Source organism: Pipistrellus kuhlii, unplaced genomic scaffold (genome assembly GCF_014108245.1).
Source record: "Pipistrellus kuhlii isolate mPipKuh1 unplaced genomic scaffold, mPipKuh1.p scaffold_m20_p_9, whole genome shotgun sequence".
Taxonomy (NCBI): Eukaryota; Metazoa; Chordata; class Mammalia; order Chiroptera; family Vespertilionidae; genus Pipistrellus; species Pipistrellus kuhlii.
The window spans coordinates 44,504,875-44,529,550 of record NW_023425595.1 but is presented as its reverse complement, the minus strand read 5'-3'; the positions used below and the strand labels follow the sequence as shown (position 1 = coordinate 44,529,550).

Sequence of the window (24,676 nt, the reverse complement as noted above, 5' to 3'; positions counted from 1 at the left end):
CTCTTCTAAATCTTTAAGTGTTTTCCCTCTCTTCTTTATGCCTAGACCTAAAGTTACTTGTGTATATACTGTCTGCTTCCCTTCTTTCTCCCTCTAGTATGTGAGCTCTATGAGGTGGGACCCATGAATTATTAACCTCTGTATGCCCAAGACAAAGCCCATTGCCTAGAATGTAACAGATGCTTAATTAAATATCTACAGAGTAAGGTAATTTATTCCATCCATTTGACTTGATTTAATGAGCCATTTTCATTCAAAAATGAAATACTTTTAACATCTTTGAAGAGGAAAAAACTAAGAGGAAGACCTCAATCCCAGGACTAATAATGGTTTTAATTGTTTTGTTTTATTTAATATTAATTTTGAGACAGCAGGAAGAAAAACTTTTCAAAAACCTAAGGTAAACAAGTCTCTGATAGTAACTTTATCACTGACAGCTGAATACCAAAATGGATGAAACAACGTTATATGAGGCTCCCAATTTTACAAGTTAAAAAAAAAAAAAAGGTAATAAAGATAAGCTTTAAGAGTTTGGGGGCTCTGCAATCTCTACTGGCAGTGATTTTCTACTGACTAGGCTTGTGATGTGGTCAAGTCAGTTCAGTAAGTCTCAGTTACCTCATTGGCAACTGGGTACAAGAGTACCCCTTTACCCCATAGGCCTTAAAGCATGCGTAAAACAGAGATTATTCTGTGAAGCATGTTGGCTTTGAAAACCGTCATTTAACTATAAAGGCTCATTTTGATGAACCAGGGAGCACACTGATGTTGAAAATCACATAGCTTATTTTAGATGAAACATCTGGTAGCTTCCAGGTCTGGTGAATTGCCAATTCTGATGCAAAAGCTGCCTGAGCCACCCTGCACAATTAAGCAACTCAATACTGGCTCTCAGACTTCAGCCTAATGGTCATGGAAATTTCTCACATCAAAGGGATTTCTTTTCTTTTTTGGCATCACCCGTCTCTAACTTTCGGGGAGGGGGGACAAAAAGTAGGTTTACAGTTCTGAGTACATGAAACAGAGTTTATTCTCATATTATTATTTTATTCATAATTGTATTATTTATTTGTATTATTTGTCTTCTCATTATTATTAATATTATTTCCTATCTTTACTTATGACTTACCTTTTAGGTAATGATGCCTGGTAATTTAACCTACTTTTGCCCATTCCTGTATGTAATGTTTAGACATAGTACCACTTAATGAAGGTTTTTTTAATAACAAGAATACATTTTTTTAAAAGACTGATAATTGAGGCAACACATTATAATGACCAAAAATGTGGTTTCAAAACTTAGATCCCTTGTGTTCAAAATTCTTGATCAATTGATTTAACCCTTACAATCTTGGGTTTCTTCTTCTTTAAAAAAAAAATTTAAAAAATGGATATAATAACAACAGAGCCTCTGCCATAGAGTTGTTGCAAGAATTCAATGTAAGTACTGTTACTTAAATTTATGTAACATTCAACCTGTCTAGCACCAAATAAACACTAATTTACTTATCTTCATCTTTTTCTTAGATGCTAGGGATTGAATAGCTTTTACCATTAACTACTAAATCTGATGAATTCATGGTTTAATAAGTAATGTACAAGGATAGACCATATGTGCTTTAACTAAGAAATAACAGAATGTTCTCCATCCTTATGCATATACCCTCACAATCATCTATGAAGTATCACAGGGCAGCCATTGAAGTGACAAGCAGGAGGCCCTGTTTCGGCGTGGGGCGACCCTCTGCAGCCCCGCTCTTCCTCAGCCTGGCCAGTTAAGCGTACAATCACATCTCTCTGTTTGCTCCTGTCCTTGTTCATGCATACCAGGTACAAAGACAGGAGACTGGCCCAGCACAAGTCGGAAATAGAGTGTTTCACCCCCAAAGGGAGTATGGGGAATGGTGGGAGAGCAACAATGAGCAGGTAAGCAAACTGTGAGTGGCCTGAGGCAGTGTGAGCTACATGTGTGCAAGCTAGAGGAACAGGTGGCTCCCTAGTCTGGATCCTCACTCAACTGTGCATCCCATACAGTGTGTCCAACCTGGGCCACCGCTGGTTTTCTGTGTGTGTTTGATTTGCAAAACCCATACCATCTTCGTGTGGAGTGATGGGAGCCTCCTGTCCCAGATGCTGCTATTTTTCCATGCTTTGCATGTCTGAAGCCTTACTTCGCAGTCAGTTCTCTCACAGATCTTAATGTATTGGTTAATTGCTTCTGGAGTGTGCAAAGTGGAAGAGCTTGGAGGAATTTCACATTTCGAGATTATCCAATGACTTAGGAAAACAAATGCAAAAGCCTAACACTGGTTTTAAGAGAAGAACTACAACGGAGGGAAGATTCCAGCTCCAAATCCCAGACAAGCCTGGGAATTAATCTGACTTCCATTGAACTTAACAACATCAACGCACAGAGAAGGGCAAATGCCATGCCAACTAGCGAACTATGGAGGCAAGAGGTTTTTCGTGAACTGATATCAGGAAAGCTGATCCTCCTCTAGCTACCGTAGCTTTGCATCTCCTTGACTTCTCTGTGTTTGGTGGCAAATGCTCCCTGTTGCTGCGCTATGCATGTTCCTTCATACTAGGCACTCCCAGCTGAGCTGTTCCCAGTAAACTGGGGTATTTGTAATTAGAAGCTTCGACTAAGCTGTGTTGCATGAAATAAATGTGCTTTATTGCATGCGACTGGGTTTCAGGAAAAGGGCTCTGGAGATAAAGACGGTCAAGATTGGCATTAGCACTGGCCAGTTTGGCTCACTGGATAGGCGTCAGCCTGCGGACTGAAGGGTCCTAGGCTCGATTCCAGTCAAGAGCATGTACCTTGGTTGCGGGCACATCCCCAGAGGGAGATGTGTGGAAGGCAGCTGATTGATGTTTCTCTCTCATCAATGTTTCTAGCTCTCTGTCCCTCTCTCTTCCTCTCTGTAAAAAAATCGATGAAATATATTAAAAAAAAAAAAAAAGATTGGCATTAAACAGTTCCAAAATGCTGGAGGAGCCTAGAAGTTGGGAATCACTCACTGTGAATTAACTCTCCACCTTTAATTTGTTGTGGCACTTCCCAATCCACCTGTGAGGTGTGGAATGGAAGCTCTTGGAAATCACCCTGGATTAAAGGAAAGGGAAGTGTAGAAAGCCAACTATATACTCATGTGTGTGCGTGTGCTGAGAGTAGAGCTTGAGAGCCAGCTGTATAGCAAGAACATATCCTGTTGACCTTTTACCCCAAATGTAGCATTTGCTTCCTTGGTAGGGGCTCCTTCTGGTTTTCAAAATGATGTCTAACTTTCTCCAGGGACCATTGCATTGCACAACTTCTGGGGGACCATTCACATTGAAGTACGTGAAAATGGTGCCTGAAAATGTGCAGCATACACATTTTGTGCAGCATACAGCCTGAGCAATCATCTGGCTAAGAGCTTGGCCACCTTCGTCCATGACTACTAGAGGCAAGGCAATGAGATGTGTGTACATTTGTATGCACATTGGTGTATCTCAGTGGTTGGCAAACTGCTACTCGAGAGCCATTCTGTTGACTAATGAGTATGCTGACCACTGGTGTATCTGATGGCCTTATGCCTGTGATTCCTTTCTACAACTATTTTTTTTTTAATCTCAGTATATCTGGAAGATAAGCATCAATAGATTATTTTGTAGGAGTAACTCAAGAGACTACTACTGGGACTGCTGGTTGCCTTCCATCAAGATATGATGAAGTGTTGTAATTCCTATCTTTGAAAATCAAACAGCACCCAGGCCAAAAGACTATATCAAATGAGCATAGGGCTCTGTCCAGAGTGTAGAACTGGAGTTTCCAAACCTATCGAACTTGGCTGCCTATCAAACATACTAGCCCAAAATCTTGGATGATATAACCTAGAAATCTGTAGTGTTACATGTTTCCTAGGTCATTCTGTCTTAGCCAGTTTCCACTGACATTTAGGAATACCCCAATCATCTAAAGGGGTCATAGAGCTATTCATGACAAACATTAAGTCTCAATTCTGTCATGCAGTGTTCTTAGGAGTATTTGGTCAATGCTTAGACCTCTCAGGTCTGATCGGTTCAGCAATTAAATTTGCTCAAAGCTGCCTTCATTGAGAATAGACAAGAAGCAGTGGGACACATTGGGTAAGAGGACCCCAGAGCACAGACCAAACTTCTTTGGGTGAGATCTAGATCTACAGGGGTAGGCACTCAACATGTCTACACTGAGAATGGTAGATACCACTTAGCTTTTTTTCCTCACTTGTTTGGGTATAGCCAAAGAAATGGCAAGGCTTATTACACTGATATGTCCTGGTGGTACAGGGAGACACAGAGCATGCTGTTGGAAAGACAGTTCTGTTGGAGTAACCCTCTCAGTTCTTCAGAAAAGCATAGTTAATTGGGGGGGAAATGGTTTTCTCTTCTTACTTTTTCTTTTTTCCCACTTGGTTAGCATTAAATAAAAACTGACACAGAGAGAAAAAGAATGTGGGTGAGAAGAAAGGAGCCCCTCAGTGCTCTAAGAGAGCTTTCCATTAGGGAAGACAAAAGGCCTGGAGACAGACAAAAGGAGAGGCCAAAATTTCTAAGACCTTTAAATCCTTTTTTCCAACTTTATGTTTGTTTATATCAACACACACACACACACACACACACACACACACACACACAATGACATTTTCCCAGGAGAAGTAAGTTTAAAATTGAATATTAAGAGAAGACATATCATAGAAGAGGCAACTGCAATGTAAACCATTTTTAATAAGAGGTTAGAGTTGTTAACACCAATTAATTTACTGCGGCATTAAATAGAGCTGGAAATAAGATAACTATATGAGACTTTTATAGAGATTTTTAGCACCAGCTTATATGACCATCTTTCTCATCCACCCCAAACCCCCCCTCCCCCTCCAGTTGCTTCCCAGAGTCATGGTCATTATCACATTTACTCTGAAAACGACTGGGCTGGTTCTGCGACCATTACTGAACAACCAGTCCCAGAAAGGGACTAAGAAAGTTCAGACAACCACAGAAAAACAGGAGTGTCGCCCTGTATCTCATTGGCCTATGTGTTCTATAAGGAAACTGTATTATGGACAGGTCTCTATGGATTCACACTTGGATGATTCTTCAGAGCCAAGATGCCTGGTAGCAAAAAAGGAGTTTAAATGCATGTAGTTATATCTAGCCAGAACACTCTTACCTTCAAAAATCAGCGAGGCCTTATAGACACTCCCACCCTTCTCCCTCCTACCTCCACCGTAATCACGTGGGCGCATTTGACATGGAGTGATAACATTACATGTACCCATAACACTCCCGACCCCTGAAATACTATGTTGCTGTTTTCCCTTTATGTGAACTTTTTCCCCCCTTCTGTCTGAATATAGCATAATGTGTCATCTTTTCATGTTTCCACAGTGGACAGTCTAAGTGTATTTCAGAGCAGAGAACTCCTAAATCCAGGAGAAGTGATGAGAGTCCTAAACAGGGACTATTTGAACCCAAAAGTCTCTAAACCCTGTCACCGTGTGAGTTCATACCGTGATGGTCCACCATCAGGAATGGCTAAAGCCTCAATGAGTGTTCTTATCTCCTGTCTCAGCAGGGGTATTGGATGGGAGTTTGTGTGTGCTGTGCTCACCTGGGCCCCAGTAGCAGAGCCACAGACATTCTGAGCCTCCCAGTCTCTCTGTAAGAAAGAGCTCCCTCAGTCAAATGAAGGTGATAGATCAACAATCCCCACCAGCGATGGAAGAGAGGAGGGCGGTACCAAGTTATTTTTATTGTTGCTGTGTCATTATATCAGTTATGTAAACTATTAACCCCAATCAGTTGAGTAACAGATGCAGCATCTAATTTTAGTGGGTATAAATGTTTAATAAATCCTTAGAGAACTTGGTAACAGTGATGTCATGATAGTTATTATTGAATTAGTTGGAACTCAGATTTGAAAAGTAACCCCAAAATGTAATGTCTGTGTTAGGACGGTTTTGCCTTTCTTTAATTCAATTATTACTTTCTTCACTTAATGTTCATTTATGAAATATATACTATGAGTCAAGCACTTTTAAAACTTTGGAGATAAATGAGCGACCAAGACATGACTAATGCCCTTGAAAATCTGTAGTCTATTTGGGAACTTGAGTCAGAAAAGTAGATCATTGCAATGTAATATAGAACCTCTCTCCACAGGACAATATATGTGTCAGAATAATTCCTCATTTGATATCATTTTTATATCATTTCTATAACTTTTGCCAGTGCAAATAGAATTAAGAGACATAGAAACTAAGAAATAAACCTGAACTGAGTGCTTAGATTAGGCCTATGCACACAGTTATGTAAAATTCAGGATCCACAAAAAAGAAAGATTCTGCTTTTCTAGAACAATAGATCCGGAGTTAGTTGCTTAGCAATAGATTAGGACCCCTGCAGTAGACTGCTCTTTATTCCCTCCCAAAGTCAATTTCAAATTAATGTTCTAACTTATATTTAGAGATGTTCTAAAAAAATAATAGTAACTACAATAATTACTAAAACTTAGACACTGTGATAGTCCCATCATATATTATACGCATTCTCCCAAGAACATTATAAGGAAGGCATTTTTTTATTTCCATGGTACAGACAAGGAAAATGAGGATTAGGAATATTAAATAACACAGTAGAGTAACTTAATGAAAATTCTAAAATCAAATAGAGATGCTTTAACAAAAGAAGTCTTTTGTCTAAACCATTTTTTTCAGCAACCGTTATAAAAATACTGTGATTCTTTTATCCTACAGTCCTTCAGGATTTATCTCTGCGATATTCAGGTCAGTTGGTAGAGTTTTCACATTTATTATCTGGTTATTTTATGGACACAAGCTTGGATGTTGCTGTTTCCATGGATGCTCCACAAGAATATGTCTTATTGCCCCATGGTTCATGTGCACATCTGGGCACTTAGCACAGAGACAACATTGCATGGTAGCAATGACTCTGGGTTTAAGGTCAGATTTGAGGAACTAGGCTCTGCCTTCATTTGACTTAGGCATCTTAGTTAATTTCCATAAGCCTCAGTTTTTACATCTATAGTACAAGTTAATAATACCCGTTTATACCAAGCATTCAAAGTGATGGGATTTACTTCATTTCCTAAACATTCCCAGCCCAAGTACTCCACACCAGGCACCATACTAAGCACAGGAAATACGTGTACCACTGCCCTTGAAGTGTTCTAGGTTCGGTGCAGAAACAGATTTTTAAAGAAGTAATTAAAATTACCATCCTATAAGTGCTCTGTCATACAACTGTTGTGAGGTCAAATGTAATAAAATAAGTGAAACTCATTGTGGGGTGTAAAGTTCTATTTAAATGGGAGCTATTACCTTCCCCAATCTCTCTCTCCTTTGTCATCAATCTCAACCCTATGTTTTATTCAAGGTTAAATCAAGCTGGATTCCTCCACAAAGTCTTCCTGCCTATACCATCTCACAGGCACAAAACAGCGGTGTCTTCTGTTGTTTTCTCTTTACTCTATTTTAATCTGGGTTTTACATTGATTGTTCAGCAGGGAGGAGGGGAGGCTGAGAGAGGAAAGATCATTTCCTGTTTTGGGGGGAAAGGAAAAAAAAAATAAACCTCTAATCTTAGGTGAAGAACCTTAACTGAAGCCTAGAATTTAAGTCTCAGTATGAAGAGTTGTTTAGTTTTGAGATTTGGGTCCAGGTTACTGAATTATGGATCATAAGAAATAGCTTAATTTGAGAAAGAAACCTTCGTGAGGATCCAACAAAATGCCTCTTTATGAGGGCTTAGGGGAAGCAGCAGTTATACTTTACCATTAGTTCATCTGAATGGACATGAAACATTTTGAAAATGTTACTGTTAAGCCAAAGAGAAGGGACCGTGGGGCCCAATGGTTCTCTTCTGAACAAGGATCTTATTAGGGACTAATCGCCCAGTAGGAGGGATGCTCTGGAGGAATTATCAGGGAAGCGTGCAGCCACTGCTCCCTCCCAGCTACTCAGAAGAGGGGAAAGTCCACCTCAAAGGGTTGCTGCAAGGGTTTCATGAGATTAAATACATGGAATTTACCTTTTATTTATTTATTTATTTATTGAGACATGTGCAATACATATGCTAACTGGATTTTGTTTATTCATGATATTTCAAGATTCCCCAGGCTTTGTGCCTCATTAAGTCCACTTTATTTGCAAATCCTTCCTTGAAACTTCTTCCTCAGTGAACAACCTTTTCCCTGAATTCTTTGAATAGTACTAACAAGAAAATTCTAACAGACAAGAATAAATTTCTTTTTACTACAGTTCTTGGTATCAGTATATTCTTTTCCATCCTGGTTTTTTTTTGTTGTTGTTGTCATACTTATTAGCATCTTAAAACTATAACCTGCCCTATGCAAACAAGCTCTTAAATCTACTCTAGACACCACTATTTGGCTTGTATTGATCTACTGAGTTCCTCATTGCCTTAATGACTAATTACCATAATCAATATTAATTAGATCATAACATTCTCCTGAAATAGAAGTAGGACTGGGACCAGATGATGAGTAAGGTCAATAGATGAAGCTGGGGTGAGGGTCTAAAGAAGACTATGGCATGGTTCCTACATTAGTTTGTTTTATTAAGCTCAAGAAAAAAAAAATCAAATATGTAAAATATTAAATGACAATGCAGAATTCTTACAGTTGAAGAATAACAGAAAAGAAGCCATGAATATTTCTTTATATTGTATCTATTCATTTATTGATGAAGCATGTAGGTTACATATGTATCTATGTAGATTACATATGTATCTAATACTTGGACCATCTCTCTGATCTAACATATTAGACCACCTATGAATTCCAGATACTAACAAGCTCAAGTTGAAAAAGGTGAAGAGATTAAGAAAAACAAACAGACAAAACTGAAAAACTCAGACAACAGTATGATGATTACCAGGGGATAAAGGGTTGGAGGAGATAGAAGAGGGTAATGGAAGTATAAATGGTGATAGAAGGAGACTTGACTTGGTGAACACACAAAACAACCTACAGATAATGTGTTATACAATTGTACACCTGAACCTATATAATTTTATTAACCAATATTATCCCAATAAATCAATTAAAAATTAGCATATAAGGGCTGAAATCTAACAGCCAGAGACAAGGACTCTAATAAACCTAATAATTTGTAATCGGAAATGACCTGCCTGGGTTGCCAGGGCTTGGACCAGGACCCCTTCTTTCTTTAATATATGTTGGCTACCAGCTGCCAAAAAGAAGACGGAGGAGAAAAGGGAGGAGGAGAAAGAAAAGGAAGGAGGAGGAGAAAGAAAAGGAAGGAGGAGGAGGAGAAGTCCAAGGTTAACTACTGAGTTATTCAAAGAACAAGGGAGATCCATGTAGGTCAGGGATGGCCAGGAAGAATATTATAGTGGACAAAAAAATGGAAACTCTATCTGATGCCTTAACTTCTTACTCCATCCCCACACATTCAAACTAGACTACTGCTTATCTTTGAAAAACTGCTTGTAGGAATCCTGACTTCTGTCATTGACATTCCTCCTGGAAGCCAATGCCTAACACTCTCTTTTTGTACTTTGCTGTAATCTTCTGATTATTCAAGGCCTAGACGCCATCTGTCTCCTATGGGCAGGCAGAATTCCCTGGCCACTCTCCTGATGCTGGACATGGTTTCTTCCTATTGTGGAGTTTTGAATCCCCTGTGGGCTTCAACCTAGAGAAACACAGTAAACTCACTGCTTGCCCCGATGTTCTATAAGCCCTCACCTTCACTTTCCTCACCCTTAGCACCCATCACCCACCATCTACTTCTTTATTTCAAGGTCCTGACTGGTTGGGGGGTAGGGGGAGAAATAGCCACTTTCTATCAAAATACTGTAACTCATATTGTTAGCCTTCTTTACATATCTTCTTGCTTAAATTTAATTTTACCCTCTTTGAGTGTGATTTCTTATATCAATACTTCTCAGTCACTGTATCAAAAAACATTGCTGATTAAAATCATTTGTGAAGTTATCACATAGCATTTGTTACTAATATTACTTGAAACACCAACATTTTCAAAATAGTGCACATTTAAGGTTATGCTTGCAATTATACAATTTTCATTTCCTGGCTTTCCAAATAAGTCAGAGAGAAAATGAGAAAGAACTATCAGAGTAGGAATTAATGTGCTACATATAGGACAGTTCTCTTTTAATGGATGATAGCATGAAAAAAAAATGGCTGAAAACTGCCATATAATATCCTATCTAATAAAGAAGTAGTATGCAAATTGATCATCACTCCAACACACAAGATGGCCACCCCCATGACAAGATGATTGCCACAAGATGGCCATCAGGAGAGGGCAGTTGTGGGTATTCAGGCCAGCAGGGGATGGGAGTTGGGAGGGACCAGGCCTACCAGGGAGGGCAGTAGAGGGGGGGACAGGCTGTAGGGGAGGGCAGTTAGGGGCAACCAGGCTGGCAAGGGAGGGCAGTTAGGGGCAATCGGGCCAGCAGGGGAGCAGTTAGGTGTCAATCAGGCTGGCAGAGTAGTGGTTAGGGGATGATCAGGCTGGCAGGCAGAAGCAGTTAGGGGCAATCAGGCAGGTAGGTGAGTGGTTGAGAGCCAGAAGTCCCAGATTGGAGAGGGTGCAGGCTGGGCTGAGGGACACCCCGGCACCCCCATGCATGAATTTCATGTAACAGGCCTGTAGTTAATTTATATGTTTGTAAGCTTCAAGTGCCTTCATCATCAAGGCATCAATTCATTATATGTGACAGGTGCTCGATCAACATGTCCTTTTTGAGTTAGCATCCAAAGAGCAATATATATGGTGCTTTCTTGGAGTGCAAAGTATATGATTAAGAAGTACAGTGATGCCAAAACCGGTTTGGCTCAGTGGATAGACCATTGGTCTGCTGACTGAAAGGTCCCAGGTTCGATTCTGGTCAAGGGCATGTACATTGGTTGCCAGTACATCCCCGGTAGGGGGTGTGCAGGAGGCAGCTGGTCAATGTTTCTCTCTCATAGACATTTCTAGCTCTCTATCCCTCTCCCTTTCTATCTGTGGAAAATCAATAAAATATTTAAAAAGAAAAGAAGAAGTGCAGTGATATAGAGTAATAGAGAATATAAATCAAATTACTAACTTAGCTACTTAAAAACACATATCATCACCGGTAGTATCTGAGACTTCTCTTCCATGGAATAAGGAGAGATCACTTCAAAAAGCAAATATAGACAGTGTTCTGTCATGGATAATGGAATTGGAAATAATGTTATGGTATAATCCCAACTTGTCATTTTCTAACTGTGAAACCTTGGGCAAGTCACTTACGTAATCTCAATGAGCTTCAGTTTCTCATTTTGGAAAGGGGGATAAAGATGTTGATCCTATCTACCTTTGACAATCAGAATGATTCTAAAAGTGCTTTGTAAAGCACTATGCAAATATAAGGTAGCATTGTTTTGTGTGTGTGTGTGTGTGTGTGCGCGCGCGTGTGTCTATACTAGATAATTTAGTCCTTCATTTCCATTTATTCAAGTGTTTTTCTCTCTATACAAACATCTCTAATGCATACATTGTCATGTCCATTTAAGTTGTTTTTGTCAGGGAAGTAGCTATTTACACCCATTTATGATGTACCTGAGGAAATTTATATAGATGATTCTGTTATATTCTTATTTATTATGGTGTATTTCTCAGTGAAATTGTCAAAACCAAGACATCATGTTTTAGGCAAGGCTCAGAAAGAAATTTATCCACCTAATTTAAAAAGTCTGAATAGCAACAATATCAAATTGTTTGGTATACTTTAAAAATTGTATTTCCATAATTTGTAATTCAAAACAAATTACTGAAAACAAAATATACTGATTTTTAAAAGTTTAATAAAATGAGCTGAAAATAGAACTGCAATTGCAAATCTTCAGCTTATAATATTCTTAATTCATGAAATTCTCTTTTTGACCTAGTATTGTCTGATGTCATTCCAAAGACATATTTGCTAATGAGGTTACAAGCTTTTTATTTAATACATTTTATATTAGGAAGCTCAAAATCATATTATGTCTCTCTCCTGCCTATCCCTCAACCCAAAATCACAAACAAGAATGGTTTAGTAATTAAGATAACTGTTTCATAAGGAGAATTTGGTAATTTTCAGAGGATATATTCGATTATTCTGATGCCATGAAAGTGTGCAACTTATGAAGGTACTAATAAGCTATGTAACAAAAGAGAGCATAAGGGCTTCGGAGTCTGGGGCGCTTTTTCCCCCCATTAGATAAAATACTCTTGCGAATTTTAATTGTTTATATGCTATTAATAAAACCCTAAACAAGTTCTAAGGGGAAAAACCATACAGATCACTCAACAGCCATTTAAAATGAACATAAAAATTCTAAATTCCATAGACTTTTGATGGTTAAACTCTCTGTATTAATATTTGCTTCCTGACGATGGTGTGCCATAGCAGAATGCTCTAATTCCTGCAGGTTTTGGCAAATGAATAGATGGGAGAGGTCATTGAACTGACATTCAGAGACGGCTTGAAATGAATAAATTATTTGTGCCCCACATAGAAAAGAAGACAGAGTACATTTGTGAGAATAGAGATATAAAGTGAAATTTTGGCAGACCTAAAAGATACACAAAAATAAACAAATTAAAAACCCCTCCCTCAAATAACATTATTGAAATGCTGCTTTATTTTTTCAGAAACAGAGAGCAAATAATCAAATATGATAAAACAATAGATTAATTACATGGAATTATACTTGGCAAAAGGGTTCATTGGTGTCTGGAAAGAGCAAGAAGTGTCTATTAGTGTTTATTTTGGCCAGTTTGTCCTCCTTCCCAGATGTAGCCAATGCCTTGTCCTGTCTCTCCCCTGTGCCTCTTTCCTCCTCCATCTTTAATAAAGAGGATAGTACTCAGTGGTAAGGTGAAGTGCTCTAGGCAGGTAAGGACAAGTTCCCTTCCCTTTTTCTTACCTCAGGTCCTTAGGACAAATGTACAATCCTGATGCTTTAAAAAAAATTTTTTTCAGCCTAAGTAATAATCAACAACACTGTGTCTCAATTGAATGGAAGGGTTGATAAATACCCCCTTGCAGAGGGGCTTTGCTTATTCAAGTATCCTTGTGTGCATTACCCTTTGGTTCTGCCCAGAAATCATGTGAGGTGAGCAGGGGAGGTTCATTTCCTCCATTTTTACCAATAAGCAAAGAGGCTTACACGTGTTAAGTGATTTATTTGCCCAATGTCACTCAGGGCCAGATCTTGGACCCACATTCGGAATCCACAGCTCATACTGACTCAGTAAGTTTTCACCACTGAGAAGTTTCACTAAAACAGCTATATGTGAATGACAGAAAAGGAATAAACATTTTGTGATAGTCATAGTAGATATCAAGATCTGTGTTTCCATAATGAAATATTTTATCTGTGTACACTAAGTATTAGTCAGTACCGTGCATTATAAAATAAAATAAAAAATGGATCCATAAGATAAGAAGAGAATTTAATTAACACTGAATTACTTTTAAAACTTTCAACAGAAAAACAATTCAGTATGATTTTTTAAATGAAATGCATTTATCCAATTATTTGCCCCAAAATATTATTGAGCACCTGGCCAAAACAAACACCTACTGAATTATAGGTAAGGCACTGGTGTATGGATATAACAGACAACAAAGAACCCTCTGTTTGTGCCTTCAAAACACTCCAGTCAGCAATGAGATGTACAAACAGCAAAGAGTTATTAAGTGCCTAAGGCAGGGCTCTGTGTACCTTAGTCAGGGGTAGGATCAGAAAAGCATCCCTCCAGAAAAGTCAATTAAAGTGAAATCAAAATTTTAAAGGAAGAGTTTTAGCAAAAAGGAAGGTAAAGACAGAGCACAGAGCACAATGAAAGGGCATTTTAGGAAGAAGTAAAATGTGGTCTACGAATAATGTGGAATTTAGTGGAGTAGATGCTATCATCCAAGGACAGAGCTCGGGGTGAGAAAAAAGACCACAGATCAAGCCCCATGAAACTCCAATTTTTGTTACAATTGGTCATGTTAAGGAGAAATAACCAGAAATATTTTATGGCTTTACCATATATTTTACTGTGCATTGAATTCTCTGTTCCTCAAAACAAAACTCAAAATGGCACTGAGTATACTGTTTTTATTTTCTGAAATGTAGTATTTTCTGAAATGTAGTATTCTGGAATGCAAAAGCTAATCTATAGGTACCTTCTCCTTGCTAGACCCTTTTCTTTACATCCTCACAACAACCTTCATCAAATTATAGATATTTGTTTGTTTGTTTGTTTTATTTTTAACCAAGGCTTAAAGAGATTCTTATTATTATCTAAGCATCCAGGATGGCTGATCCAGAATTAGAGCCCAGATTTTAGGATTCTTTGTCCATTACACTTGCCAGGACAACATAAACTTCCCTGTTAGCATAATAATCCTATTCCTCCATCACACCCTTATTAAGATCTGTGTGCCAATAAACAAGATAGATAAGATCTCTGTCTTCATGGGAACTATATTCTGCTAATAAACAGATTAATGTCATAAATTAGAGATTTTTTTTCTGAGAGTTGCCATTTACTTTGTAGAAAAATATATTTTATTACCCAAGAAATGATATGAAGAGCTCACATTTAGACTCCATTTCTCCAGTGTCTCCTTGTGTCCATTTCCATTGTTATTCTGATTGCCTGATGACCATGGGCACTGTGAGCAAAGGATGGCAGGAAAGATAACAGTATTGTGTGCATATTGGTTGGTTAGGATAGTTTCCTCCTCACACATTCATCCAGAACGTTTAAATCTGCTATCATGTTTTGGGCATAGCTACATGTGATTCCCAAGGATTGTCACTGTTAACACCCGAAGTTAGGTTCCATTAAAACCTTTCAGTGCTGGGAACAAGAACTTCCCTCGGGTAAAGCTTGGAGAATAAATCCAGTTATCCTTCTAGTTTCTAGCCCATGCTTTGTATTAAAGTAGCCTCAGAGAACTGAAAGACGTATTGTCCCTCCCAACATGCCTGTTTTTCATCCCACTGGTAGGAGAGAAAGGGGTTGTTGGCAAACATCCTCCAAATCAAACACCATAAATAATCTGGCCCATTTATTCTGTGTCATGTTCCAGGAGTTAGTGGACACCTGGGAAGAAGAAAAATAATGCACTAAAAACATAAAAGGTGGCAGGTCAGGTTGATGCAGAATGTAAAAACAAACCATGAAACTTTCCTGGAAACAAAAGTTAGAGGTTGGCAGGGCCTTTTCTGCTACTGAGGATGCATAGCAACCTCCAAACCTGGATATAATCTATCCATCCTTTGCAGAAAGAGAGGTAGGGGTTGGGGGGTACCTCACATTCCCCAATTCCCAAGGACACCAAGGTGCAATGCCCTGGGTAGAGTAAATGGAATGAGAGTTCAAAGGAAGGAGCAGAGCAAGGAAGACCACAAAGTGCAGATGGATAGATGAAGACAATGGAATCCGTGTGGAAAAGAGGCAGGAAGCATGTTATAGGGGCTGCAGAAACAGTGGTCTGTTATCAAGGCAGTGGGTGTCTCAGGCAGAGTGAGTATAGCAGTTGTAGTTGGGTATCCCCAAGATAGTTGGGGCTACCCAACTACAACTCAGTCCCCTGCCTGGCAAAGGTAGGCTGGCCCTCTAGCTTGGCCTCCAGAGCCCAAGGGAGCAATGGCAACCCAGAGAGAATGGAGAGCTTCCTGATAGAGTTTCTCAGTTTGCAAAACACCTGCTCAGTTTGCAAAACTTTCCTGACCCGACCAGTTTGGAGAGCAAGAGGACTTGTAAAAGGCATAGGTCATTGGAACCCAATGCAGACAATCAGAATCTCTTGGGATCCTGCCTAGGATGTTGGACAAATATCCTAAATGAGTCTTATGCACAGTTAAGGTTGATAACCACTTGCTGAGATAATAAAATTCGGTGGCCAGAGCCTTTTATCTACAGACTGCCCAAGGCTATCTCCTGGTCACAGCACCTAAAATCGAGTTGTCTGGACCTAACAGACCCTCAGATAAAGAGATCTCAAGTTCCTTCATGAGGAGAAGTCACATCAGGATCTCTTCCTATACCATCCCTGAAGGTCAAGCCACATCCTCTGCCCGACAGAGCTTCAGAGGCCATTGAGTCCTTTTCTGCGGTCAGGCACGGAGGCACCCGTACTATCTTCATCAGAGCAGCTTTCAGATCCCTGAGTGGAACCAAAAAGAACTGCCTGGGAGAAGAAAGAGGGAGAAAGACCCTAAGAAAGCACATCTGTCACATAATACTTAAGCCCCTAATTTGAAAGCATTATGGTAGGTGCCAAAGGCAACATATTACATGTTCTCTCGTAGAATTATTTCAATTTTTAAGCCTACAAATAAATTGATGAGGAAACTTCCTATGAAGAAAAAGAAAAGTCCTAATTAATTAGAAATGCATATGAATTTCTATTTTCCACAAGATAAGATAGACTGAGTAAAACAATTTTCAAAGTTAAGAACTCATATAGAAATCCCTAAGTTAAATACACCAACCAATGGCTGGCAGAATAAAAACTGAACTGGAACTACTGTCTACTTCCTGGGAAGGCCTGACTCTTCCTCCTCCTCTCCAGGACTGGGTTGGTGAGTGGAGGTCCCAGTTCTTCTCTTTCAGAGGCCGCTATGTCTAGGGAGTCCTAGGCCTGCACCGGGGTCTCCTGTGCAGAGCCCCAATACTGCAAGCTCTGGCCTCCACGTTTGCAGTATAACCGCCTGGTGCACACCCGGGCAGGCTCAGAACGACTGCAGAATCCCCATACTTACTGCTTCACCCTTCCTCATATCCCCGTTCCTGGAAATGATAGGCAGAAGGCCAGCCACAAGGGAGCTGGCTTGAAGCAAGCGAATGCCACTTCCAAGATCTCTTTCCACGGTGTCCTGTGGATGCCTTCTTTCCTGAAGGAACCAGGGGGGTCCTTCCCCATCCAAATCCCCTAACTCTAACCCCACCCACCCTTGGGGAAAGCCGCTGGGGACCTCCCTGAGTCACCTCTCCTCTCCATTCTTCTCTCCGCAGCTCCAACGGGAAGTCGGTCACGTGGGCCCAGAACGAGCGCAGCGGGCGCGGGCAGCACCTGTGGCAGCGGCTGTCCATCCACATCAACAAGAAGGAGAACCCCAACCAGACGGCGGTCATCAAGCCCTTCCCCAAGGGCACGGAGGGCCGCGGCCTGGGCGCGGGCGGCGGGGCCGGGGGCGGCGGGGGCGCGGGCTCCTGCGCGGGGGCCACGGGCAGCAGCGGCACCAGCTGCACCCCTGCGGGCCCCGGAGGCCCCGAGCCCCCCGATGCCGGCCCCAAGGCGCTGTACGACGTGGCGGAGGCCGAGGAGCAGCTGCCCGCGCCCGCGCGCCCGCCCTCGCCCTCCATCAGCACGCTGAGCCGGCGCGCGGGCCCGGCCGGCCGCCCCGACGACCAGGACGCGCCGCCGCCGCCGCCCGCGCTGTCCTCGGAGCCCGCGGCTCGCGGCGGCAGCAGCAGCAGCAGCGCCTCGCAGGGCTCGCTCATGGAGCAGATCAGCAGCGTGGTGACCCGCTTCACGGCCAACATCAGCGAGCTCAACTCCATGATGCTGTCCACCGCCGCTGCCCCCGCCCCCGGGCCCGGCGCTGGCGCCCCGCTCTGCTCCTCCTACCTGATCCCCACAGAGATCCAGCTGCCCACCACGGTGACCACCTTCGCCGAAATCCAGCCTCTGCCCGCCATCGAGGTCACGGCTGGGGGGGCGCAGCCCGTGGGAGCAGCAGCGGTGGCCCCTCCGGCGGGGGGCGCGGCCCCGGAGAGCCCGGCGGCGCCAGGGCCTGAAGCTGCGGCAGCTGCAGCGGGCAAGCCGGACCTGGAGGAGTTGGTGGCCCTCACCCCGCCGTCCCCCTTCAGAGACTCGGTGGACTCGGGGAGCACGACCCCCAACTCACCAGTGTCCGAATCCGCCCTGTGCATCCCGTCGTCTCCCAAATATGACACACTGATCATCAGAGATTACACGCAGAGCTCCTCGTCCTTGTGAAAAGTCATTGGAAACCAACCGCACTGGGTTCTCCTCCCCATGCAGCCGGGCCGCCCGCGTGCACGTGTCCCCACGCGGTGACAGGTGCCGTCGCCTGGTTTGAGGTCAGAGGTAGAAGATGGGGATGTAAAAAAAAGCCGCCCTGGAGACGACGTGAGATGCACCAGTGCTATTTCACATCGACCCGACGAAGACACCACCAACGACAAATCTTTCGGCAGATTTTCTTCTAGTGGCCTTAGAAAACATGGGCTTTTAAGAAACACTGCTGTTTTTTTGAGGGCTGGCAGGAGTCTGCTAAAAAAAAACAAAACAAACAACAACCAGTTACCTACCAAGTGCTTTGCTCTAGGGAAGCAAAGAGTGTGAAACAGCATCACGGAGGGGGAAAAGGCATAGCTGATCAGCAACTGTACAGAGTTCTGTTTTGTTCACTTTAGTTCTTTTCCCAGAAGAGTCTTGGATTCGCCAAACATGAATGTACATTTTCTAACAAACTGGAAATCTGGGACCAAAACGTCAACCCATCTCCTGTTTTGTTTGTTTGTTTCTCTTTTCTTTCTGTTTCCTCCTCCCCCTTTTCTTTTAAAGACTTTGAAAAGCAGTTCCTTGAGCCTGGCATTTACTGAGGCTTAGTGAGTGTGTCTGAAGCATAACACACAATCAGATCATGAGTGGTGAGCTGATATATGTAGGGCTTTTCATCAGAGACTTCCTTCCCTCTCCAATTTATTTGTGAAACCCTCTTCCAAAAGCCTGCATCCGAGATTCCATCTAGTTATTTTAATTCACCTCCGTTGACCAAGAAAACCAGTGGAAGATTTCTTGACTATTTCACCATGTTGCCAATCAAACCTGGAGTAGCAAAAAATATTTTCTGGAATACTGTTTTGTAATTCCCTTACTGGGGTGCGTTGTGTAGCTGGAAATGCTCTTTATAACAATCCTTCTTAAGCTCCAGCTTGGCTATCTCTTTCATGAACTGTGGCCACTCCTCCTTATGAATGCTGTTCCGTTAGTATTGCCAGCTAAACTATTAGCATATGCATTTGGGCTTCTTCCTGCCTTTCTTTTGAGAACCTGCTGCAGAAAAAAGAAAAAGAAAAAAAAAAAAGCTCCTCTGTTCTTTTCAAGTCCCACCACTGGAAGAAGAATGATCCAAAGACCCAATGAAGACATTGTCACGATTGGAGGCACTGTTGTTCAAAAATTAACACCGTCTGAATACACTGGAAATGTTAAACTGTGTCAACTCAGCTTAGCAGAGATTTAGCCATGCCAGTGAGCAGTGATTTTAACTTTTCTTGGCTGCTGCAAACAGGGCAGCTATGAACTATGACAAATGTAGATTTTTCAAAGCAATACGGAATACTAAAACAGAGGAACCTTAATGAAAACAAACCACACAGTCTTTCTTAGCCATTCCAAAAAGAGGCAAAACAATTATGACTATTTTCCTTTTTAAAGTGATTATTAGTATCATTCTGTGCATTTCATACAGTCACTTTTTAAATACTGCAGAAAAGAGATTTAAAGTTATAATAGAAACACACATGCTCTAATAGGCTCACATAGATAGAATTCACAGCTCAAGACCTGCATCCACTGTCATCTCTTTCTTCCTCCCATTACAGCTATCCTCAGGTGCCAAATGTTTTTGATTTTTAAATAAGGATAGTAATAAAAGGAGGAGATGTCCTATAAATTTCAAGTTCAGTTGACCCAGCCTTATACTAAAGGTAGCCTTATGAAAAAGTTTTTCTGTGAGGCAGAAGTACATTTTTGGCAGAGAGAAAAATAGGTAAAACCTTTTTTTCTTTTGCTCAATATCCTTATTTGGTATGTTTTCTTTTTTTTTTTTTTTCACATCTACTTTTAAAAAAGAATTCAGAAATAGAAATATATCAATTGACCATAATTTATTGTTCTCCACTTTTAAAAACTATAATAAATATTCTGGACTTCCCTTTCTTGGTACCTGTTTTAGTGTTAAATTTTAAATCAAATCTCCCAATATAAAATATTCAAAGCTAGCATTAATTTACTCAAATATAAATTTAAAACTTCTAACATCCTATGACTAATTTGAAAGAGCATCATCAGAGCTCTCAGATTCCAAATATGATATGAGACCCTTGAAAGAGAGTGAACCTAGCTAAATTTTAAGGTATCATGGAAAGTATGCCTCTACTCTAAAAACAAATGTAAATATCTTGAAGTATTATTATCCCTGGATCCTCATCTAAAGCGTGGCATTCACCTGAGGATTACTGTCTTGATTCTTAGACATTGAAACATTTCTAAATATGCTTTACTATCTAAGTTTTAAAATGTCTTTCATAAAACCCTATTTTGAGTTCCATTTTACTCTCAAGTATAATAAGTTTCACTGTATTGACCAATAGAATGCCATTTTTAAACTTCTCCATTATCAAATAATTTCTTTTTAGTAACATATTTCTTTTAAAAGTACATTAATTTATTAGAAATTATAATTTAATGCAAATAAATTACCAGGTAATAATGCCACATGAAATTACAATCAACTCTAAGAAAAATAATCTATCCAATTAGGGGACAAGATGTATTGTTCTCTGTATTTCTATACCCTGTGCCACTTCATTCTATACATTGTATAATACATATTGTTAGTCGTAGTGCAATCTTGAGATTTTTTTTATTTTGGAATGATGCTAATTCTGTCTCTTTGCCAATTCTCATACCAGGTTCCAAGTAATAAATCTACAGTACAAAGAAAAATGAATATTCCTTCTAGGGCTAGGATGTGAACTTCGCAATTAATTTGGGTACCTATCTTCATTGAATGTCCTTGAAAACAATCTGTTCCTGGTGCCCAGTGATAATTCAGTTGGGACTAAAAGAAGGGGGAAAGTACAGCGAAATGCTAAAGTTCAGAAAAGTGATCCTCCAGGACAGTTTGGTTCCAGGATGGGAGAAAAAAAAAAAAAAAAAAAAAAAAAAAAAAAAAAGAAGACCTATTTTGATCCAGTGATGTGGACTATCTAAGCAATCTACCCATTCTTTGATTTGGGGAGACAAGTGGGGGGAGCCTGAGAAAAGCACATCTGGATTGGGAAGAACCATCTGTCTAGATTAGGGGGGAACAGAGAGAAAGGGAGTATGGAAAGGAGAACCAGAAAAAAAAAAATTTGACTGGAAAAAAATAGCAAAGTCCCAACTGTTGCTAAACCTGGATAGTAACAGTCTTTCCCAAGCTACTGCTGTTACCAGCACGTGGTCAGGAAGACTAGGAGCTGTGTCTGACTGTAAATGAATTGTATAATGGCTCTGCTACAGTTCTGTGACTTCCAAACCAGGAATTAAATGCAAACAAACATTTTCTATGTTAGTCTCCTAGCAAAATGTACATGTTTTGGAGACTTCAAAGGTATTATCTGAGTTCACATTTAGCCACAGCTTATTAATAACCCTCAAGCTGTCAGTATCTCTATAGTTAACCATTTACAATTTTATACTGTGAAAAAATACAGATCAGTGAAAAGCATAAAGGTCAATTAGAATTCACTTTAAAGAGGGTCTGAGGCCTGGGAGATTCTCTACTATCTGTTGAAAAATGAGGCATGTATAAAATAGTTGGCTGAATTTCACTGATCTTCCCAATGTGAACAAATATACTATGTATATTGTGTGTATTTCTAGATTTCAATGGCAGCTGCTGGTGGTGTTGTAATTAGAAATCTATATAGAATATAGATGTTTTAGGAAGATGGTGCCAATCCTAAAAGATTTGTGTGGGCTACAAGTGCTTGTACTTAAATTTTTCTGCACTTATAACTGATTTGGTTTAAAAAAAAATTGTGTGCGTGTATCTGTTCTTTTTCTGTTGTTGCAACTTGTACTATTAAAACAATAGAGAATGTTAAATTATTTTGATGTGAATTGCAAATGATTTTTTTCATAAAATTTAACATTTTTATCAGCATTGTTTCGCTTTGTACTTGTACAAATGTGTTTTATTTTAGCATTTTAAAATACACTTGCCTGTTTCTCAGTTGTCTAAATCATGTTATAGTTGGTGTTTGTGAAGTCAGTTACTTTTTGAAAAATATTAAAAAAGAAACAATTATATGACTATAAGATTCTTCCCCTTAAATGTTTAGACTGTTGTCTTAATATTGTTTACTAAGACCCAAAGAGCCATCATCTAAATCTTAAATTCTGAATGATTCACACAATTGAATTATGGGGTTTACAAAGTAGACTGGGGAAAGTAGATTAAAAAAAAAAAAAAGTTTGTGTATGGAAATATAAGTACAAATTATTTAATTACACAGTGATTTGTGTTGCTAGAAGTAACATCAGAAAATATAGATATTTTTGTGTGTATACAAATAGACACACATTCATATAGATATTTCACTTCTGAGTCCATATATGCATGTGTGGTTTTTTGTTGTTGTTTTGTTTTGTTTTGTTTTGTTTTGTTTTTGTGTGTGTGTGTTTCTGTGTGCATGTAAGGGCATCTATAAAAATAAAAGCATAATATGCTAATTAGACTGGATATCCTTCTGGGCTTCCTTCTGGATGACCTTCCAGATGAAGCTGGGGCTGTGAAAGGAGCCCAAGTTCTGGGTGCCTTTTGGCGGCTGAAGGGAAGTCTGGGTCCCGGGTGCAAGAGGGAATCTTGTGCTGGCAGCCAAGGGAAGGAAGGCCTACTCTTGCACAAATTTCATGCATCAGGCCTCTAATATCTACATAATTTCCTGGAAAAAAATTTACTTGTCAAATCACTTTTTACTTTGATGGATTTTAAAGCAAATTTATATTCCCTGAATACAAATAAGTTAAATCCTAAAAGCAAAATGTAAACTAGATATTTAATTCGTGGATGAGAAAGACAATGTAGATTTTAAAACATAGATTCTCTGTTTCCCTATATATGTATTAACTTATTATTCTTATAGTATATATGGAAGTTAATACAAAATATGTTTGATCTTAAAAAGGAAATAATTTTTTTGTACTTTGTCAGACTTTCTTCATTTAGTAGCATCTATTCTAAGTAATATAAATGATCATATATTTATATAAAGTTGAGATTGAGCCCTGGCTAGTTTGGCTCAGTGGATAAAGCATGGGCCTTCGGACTGAAGGGTTCGGGTTGATTCTGGTCAAATGCACATAACTAGGCTGTGGGCTTGATCCCCAGTAGGGGGTGTGCAGGAGGCAGCCAATCAGTGATTCTCCATCATCACTGATATTTCTCTCTCTCTCTCTCTCTCTCTCTCTCTCTCTCTCTCTCTCTCTCTCTCTCTCTCTCCCTCCTTCCCTCCCTCCCTCCCTCTCCTTCTCCCTCTCCCTTTCCCTCTCCCATATATATATATATATGCTAGTGGCCTGGTGCATGAAATTTGTGCATGGGTGGGGGGGTGGAAACCAGTGTTCCTCAGCCCAGCCTGCACCCTCTCCAATCTGGGACCTCTTGGAGGATGTCCAGCTGTCAGCAGTCCGACATCCCTTTCACAATCTGGGACCACTGGCTCCTAACTGCTCACCTGCCTGATCACCCCTAACCCCTAACCGCCTCTGCCTCTGCCCCACCAAATGGCTTTGTCCAGAAGGATGTCTGGAAGGTCTTCCAGTCTAATTAGCATAGATATTTAAACTTGATGTTGAGGTGAGATAACTGATATCTGGACCACATAGAGAAAATTATGTTCTAAAGATCAAAAGAGTCCAGTGAGATTCCATAGAATCATGGAATCATAGAATCATGGAAGCCAATCAAAATCAGCTAATGAAATAGAAATTACATTGACTTGAAAGTCAATATCTATTACCCTGTCCCAGATGACCTTGAATAAATTGACTTCTCTATAACTCAATTCCTCTTCCTTTATCTTTTTCTTGTTTTGTTTAGTTTTGTTTTGAATCCTTAGGATATTTTTTCCATTGCTTTTGCAGAGAGTGAGAGGGAGAGGGAAGAGAGAGAGAAATGTAGATGTGAGAGAGCCACATTTGCCTTCTTCAGGCACCCCAACTGGGGCCAGGGAGAGAACATGCAACCCAGATATTTCTATAACAGGATACATTTAATATAATAAATTATATAAATGATATCTTTGTGAAATTACATAATATAGTAAATTGACTATTCTGAACTGCTAAATAGTAATAGGTGTTTTATAAAATAAAAGTTTTTAGAGTTTTAAAAGTTTGGAAAACAAAATAAGTTAAACATCTGTCTTCATCTCAAAACTTGACAGTCTTTAAATAGGCAAATATGCATTAACTCAAAATCTTTTTATTTTTTAATGATTAGCTTTCTCAGAGTAGTTTTATGGGACACATTTTGGAAATGCTGTGACATAAAATTTATACATTTTCTTTTAGTCACAAAAATTAATTGCTATTTCCATAATGACCTCCAAAGGCTTTTAGGGCAGAAAATATGGATTGATACAGTTGTAACATTACTTTCAGAGCCGTCTCACTGAACCATGGAAAGTCTTGCTTAGTTTTATTATTTATTCTCCCTGTATCCTGACTTCTCGGAACTCTACCAGCACATATGCTTGACTCTCAGAGGTCAACTATGGGTTATCATTCCTTTCTTTTTTTC

The 24,676-nt window shown here is 40.0% G+C and overlaps 1 protein-coding gene across 3 annotated transcripts in view; it reads left to right on the top strand.

The window, feature by feature from the left end:
• Positions 1-22,118, top strand: part of GRM5 (glutamate metabotropic receptor 5) — a 405,881-nt gene extending 383,763 nt beyond the window's left edge. Inside the window, exons 9-11 of one of the 3 annotated variants that reach the window (XM_045577599.1) lie at positions 1,831-1,926; positions 6,780-6,809; positions 17,085-22,118. In XM_045577599.1, coding sequence (XP_045433555.1) covers positions 1,831-1,926; positions 6,780-6,809; positions 17,085-18,072 — 1,114 coding nt within the window. In that variant the 3' untranslated portion in view covers positions 18,073-22,118. The remainder of the gene's footprint in view (positions 1-1,830; positions 1,927-6,779; positions 6,810-17,084) is intronic. The other 2 variants (XM_036427172.2, XM_045577600.1) reach the window with 2 other exon arrangements.
• The last annotated feature ends 2,558 nt before the right edge of the window (positions 22,119-24,676 follow it).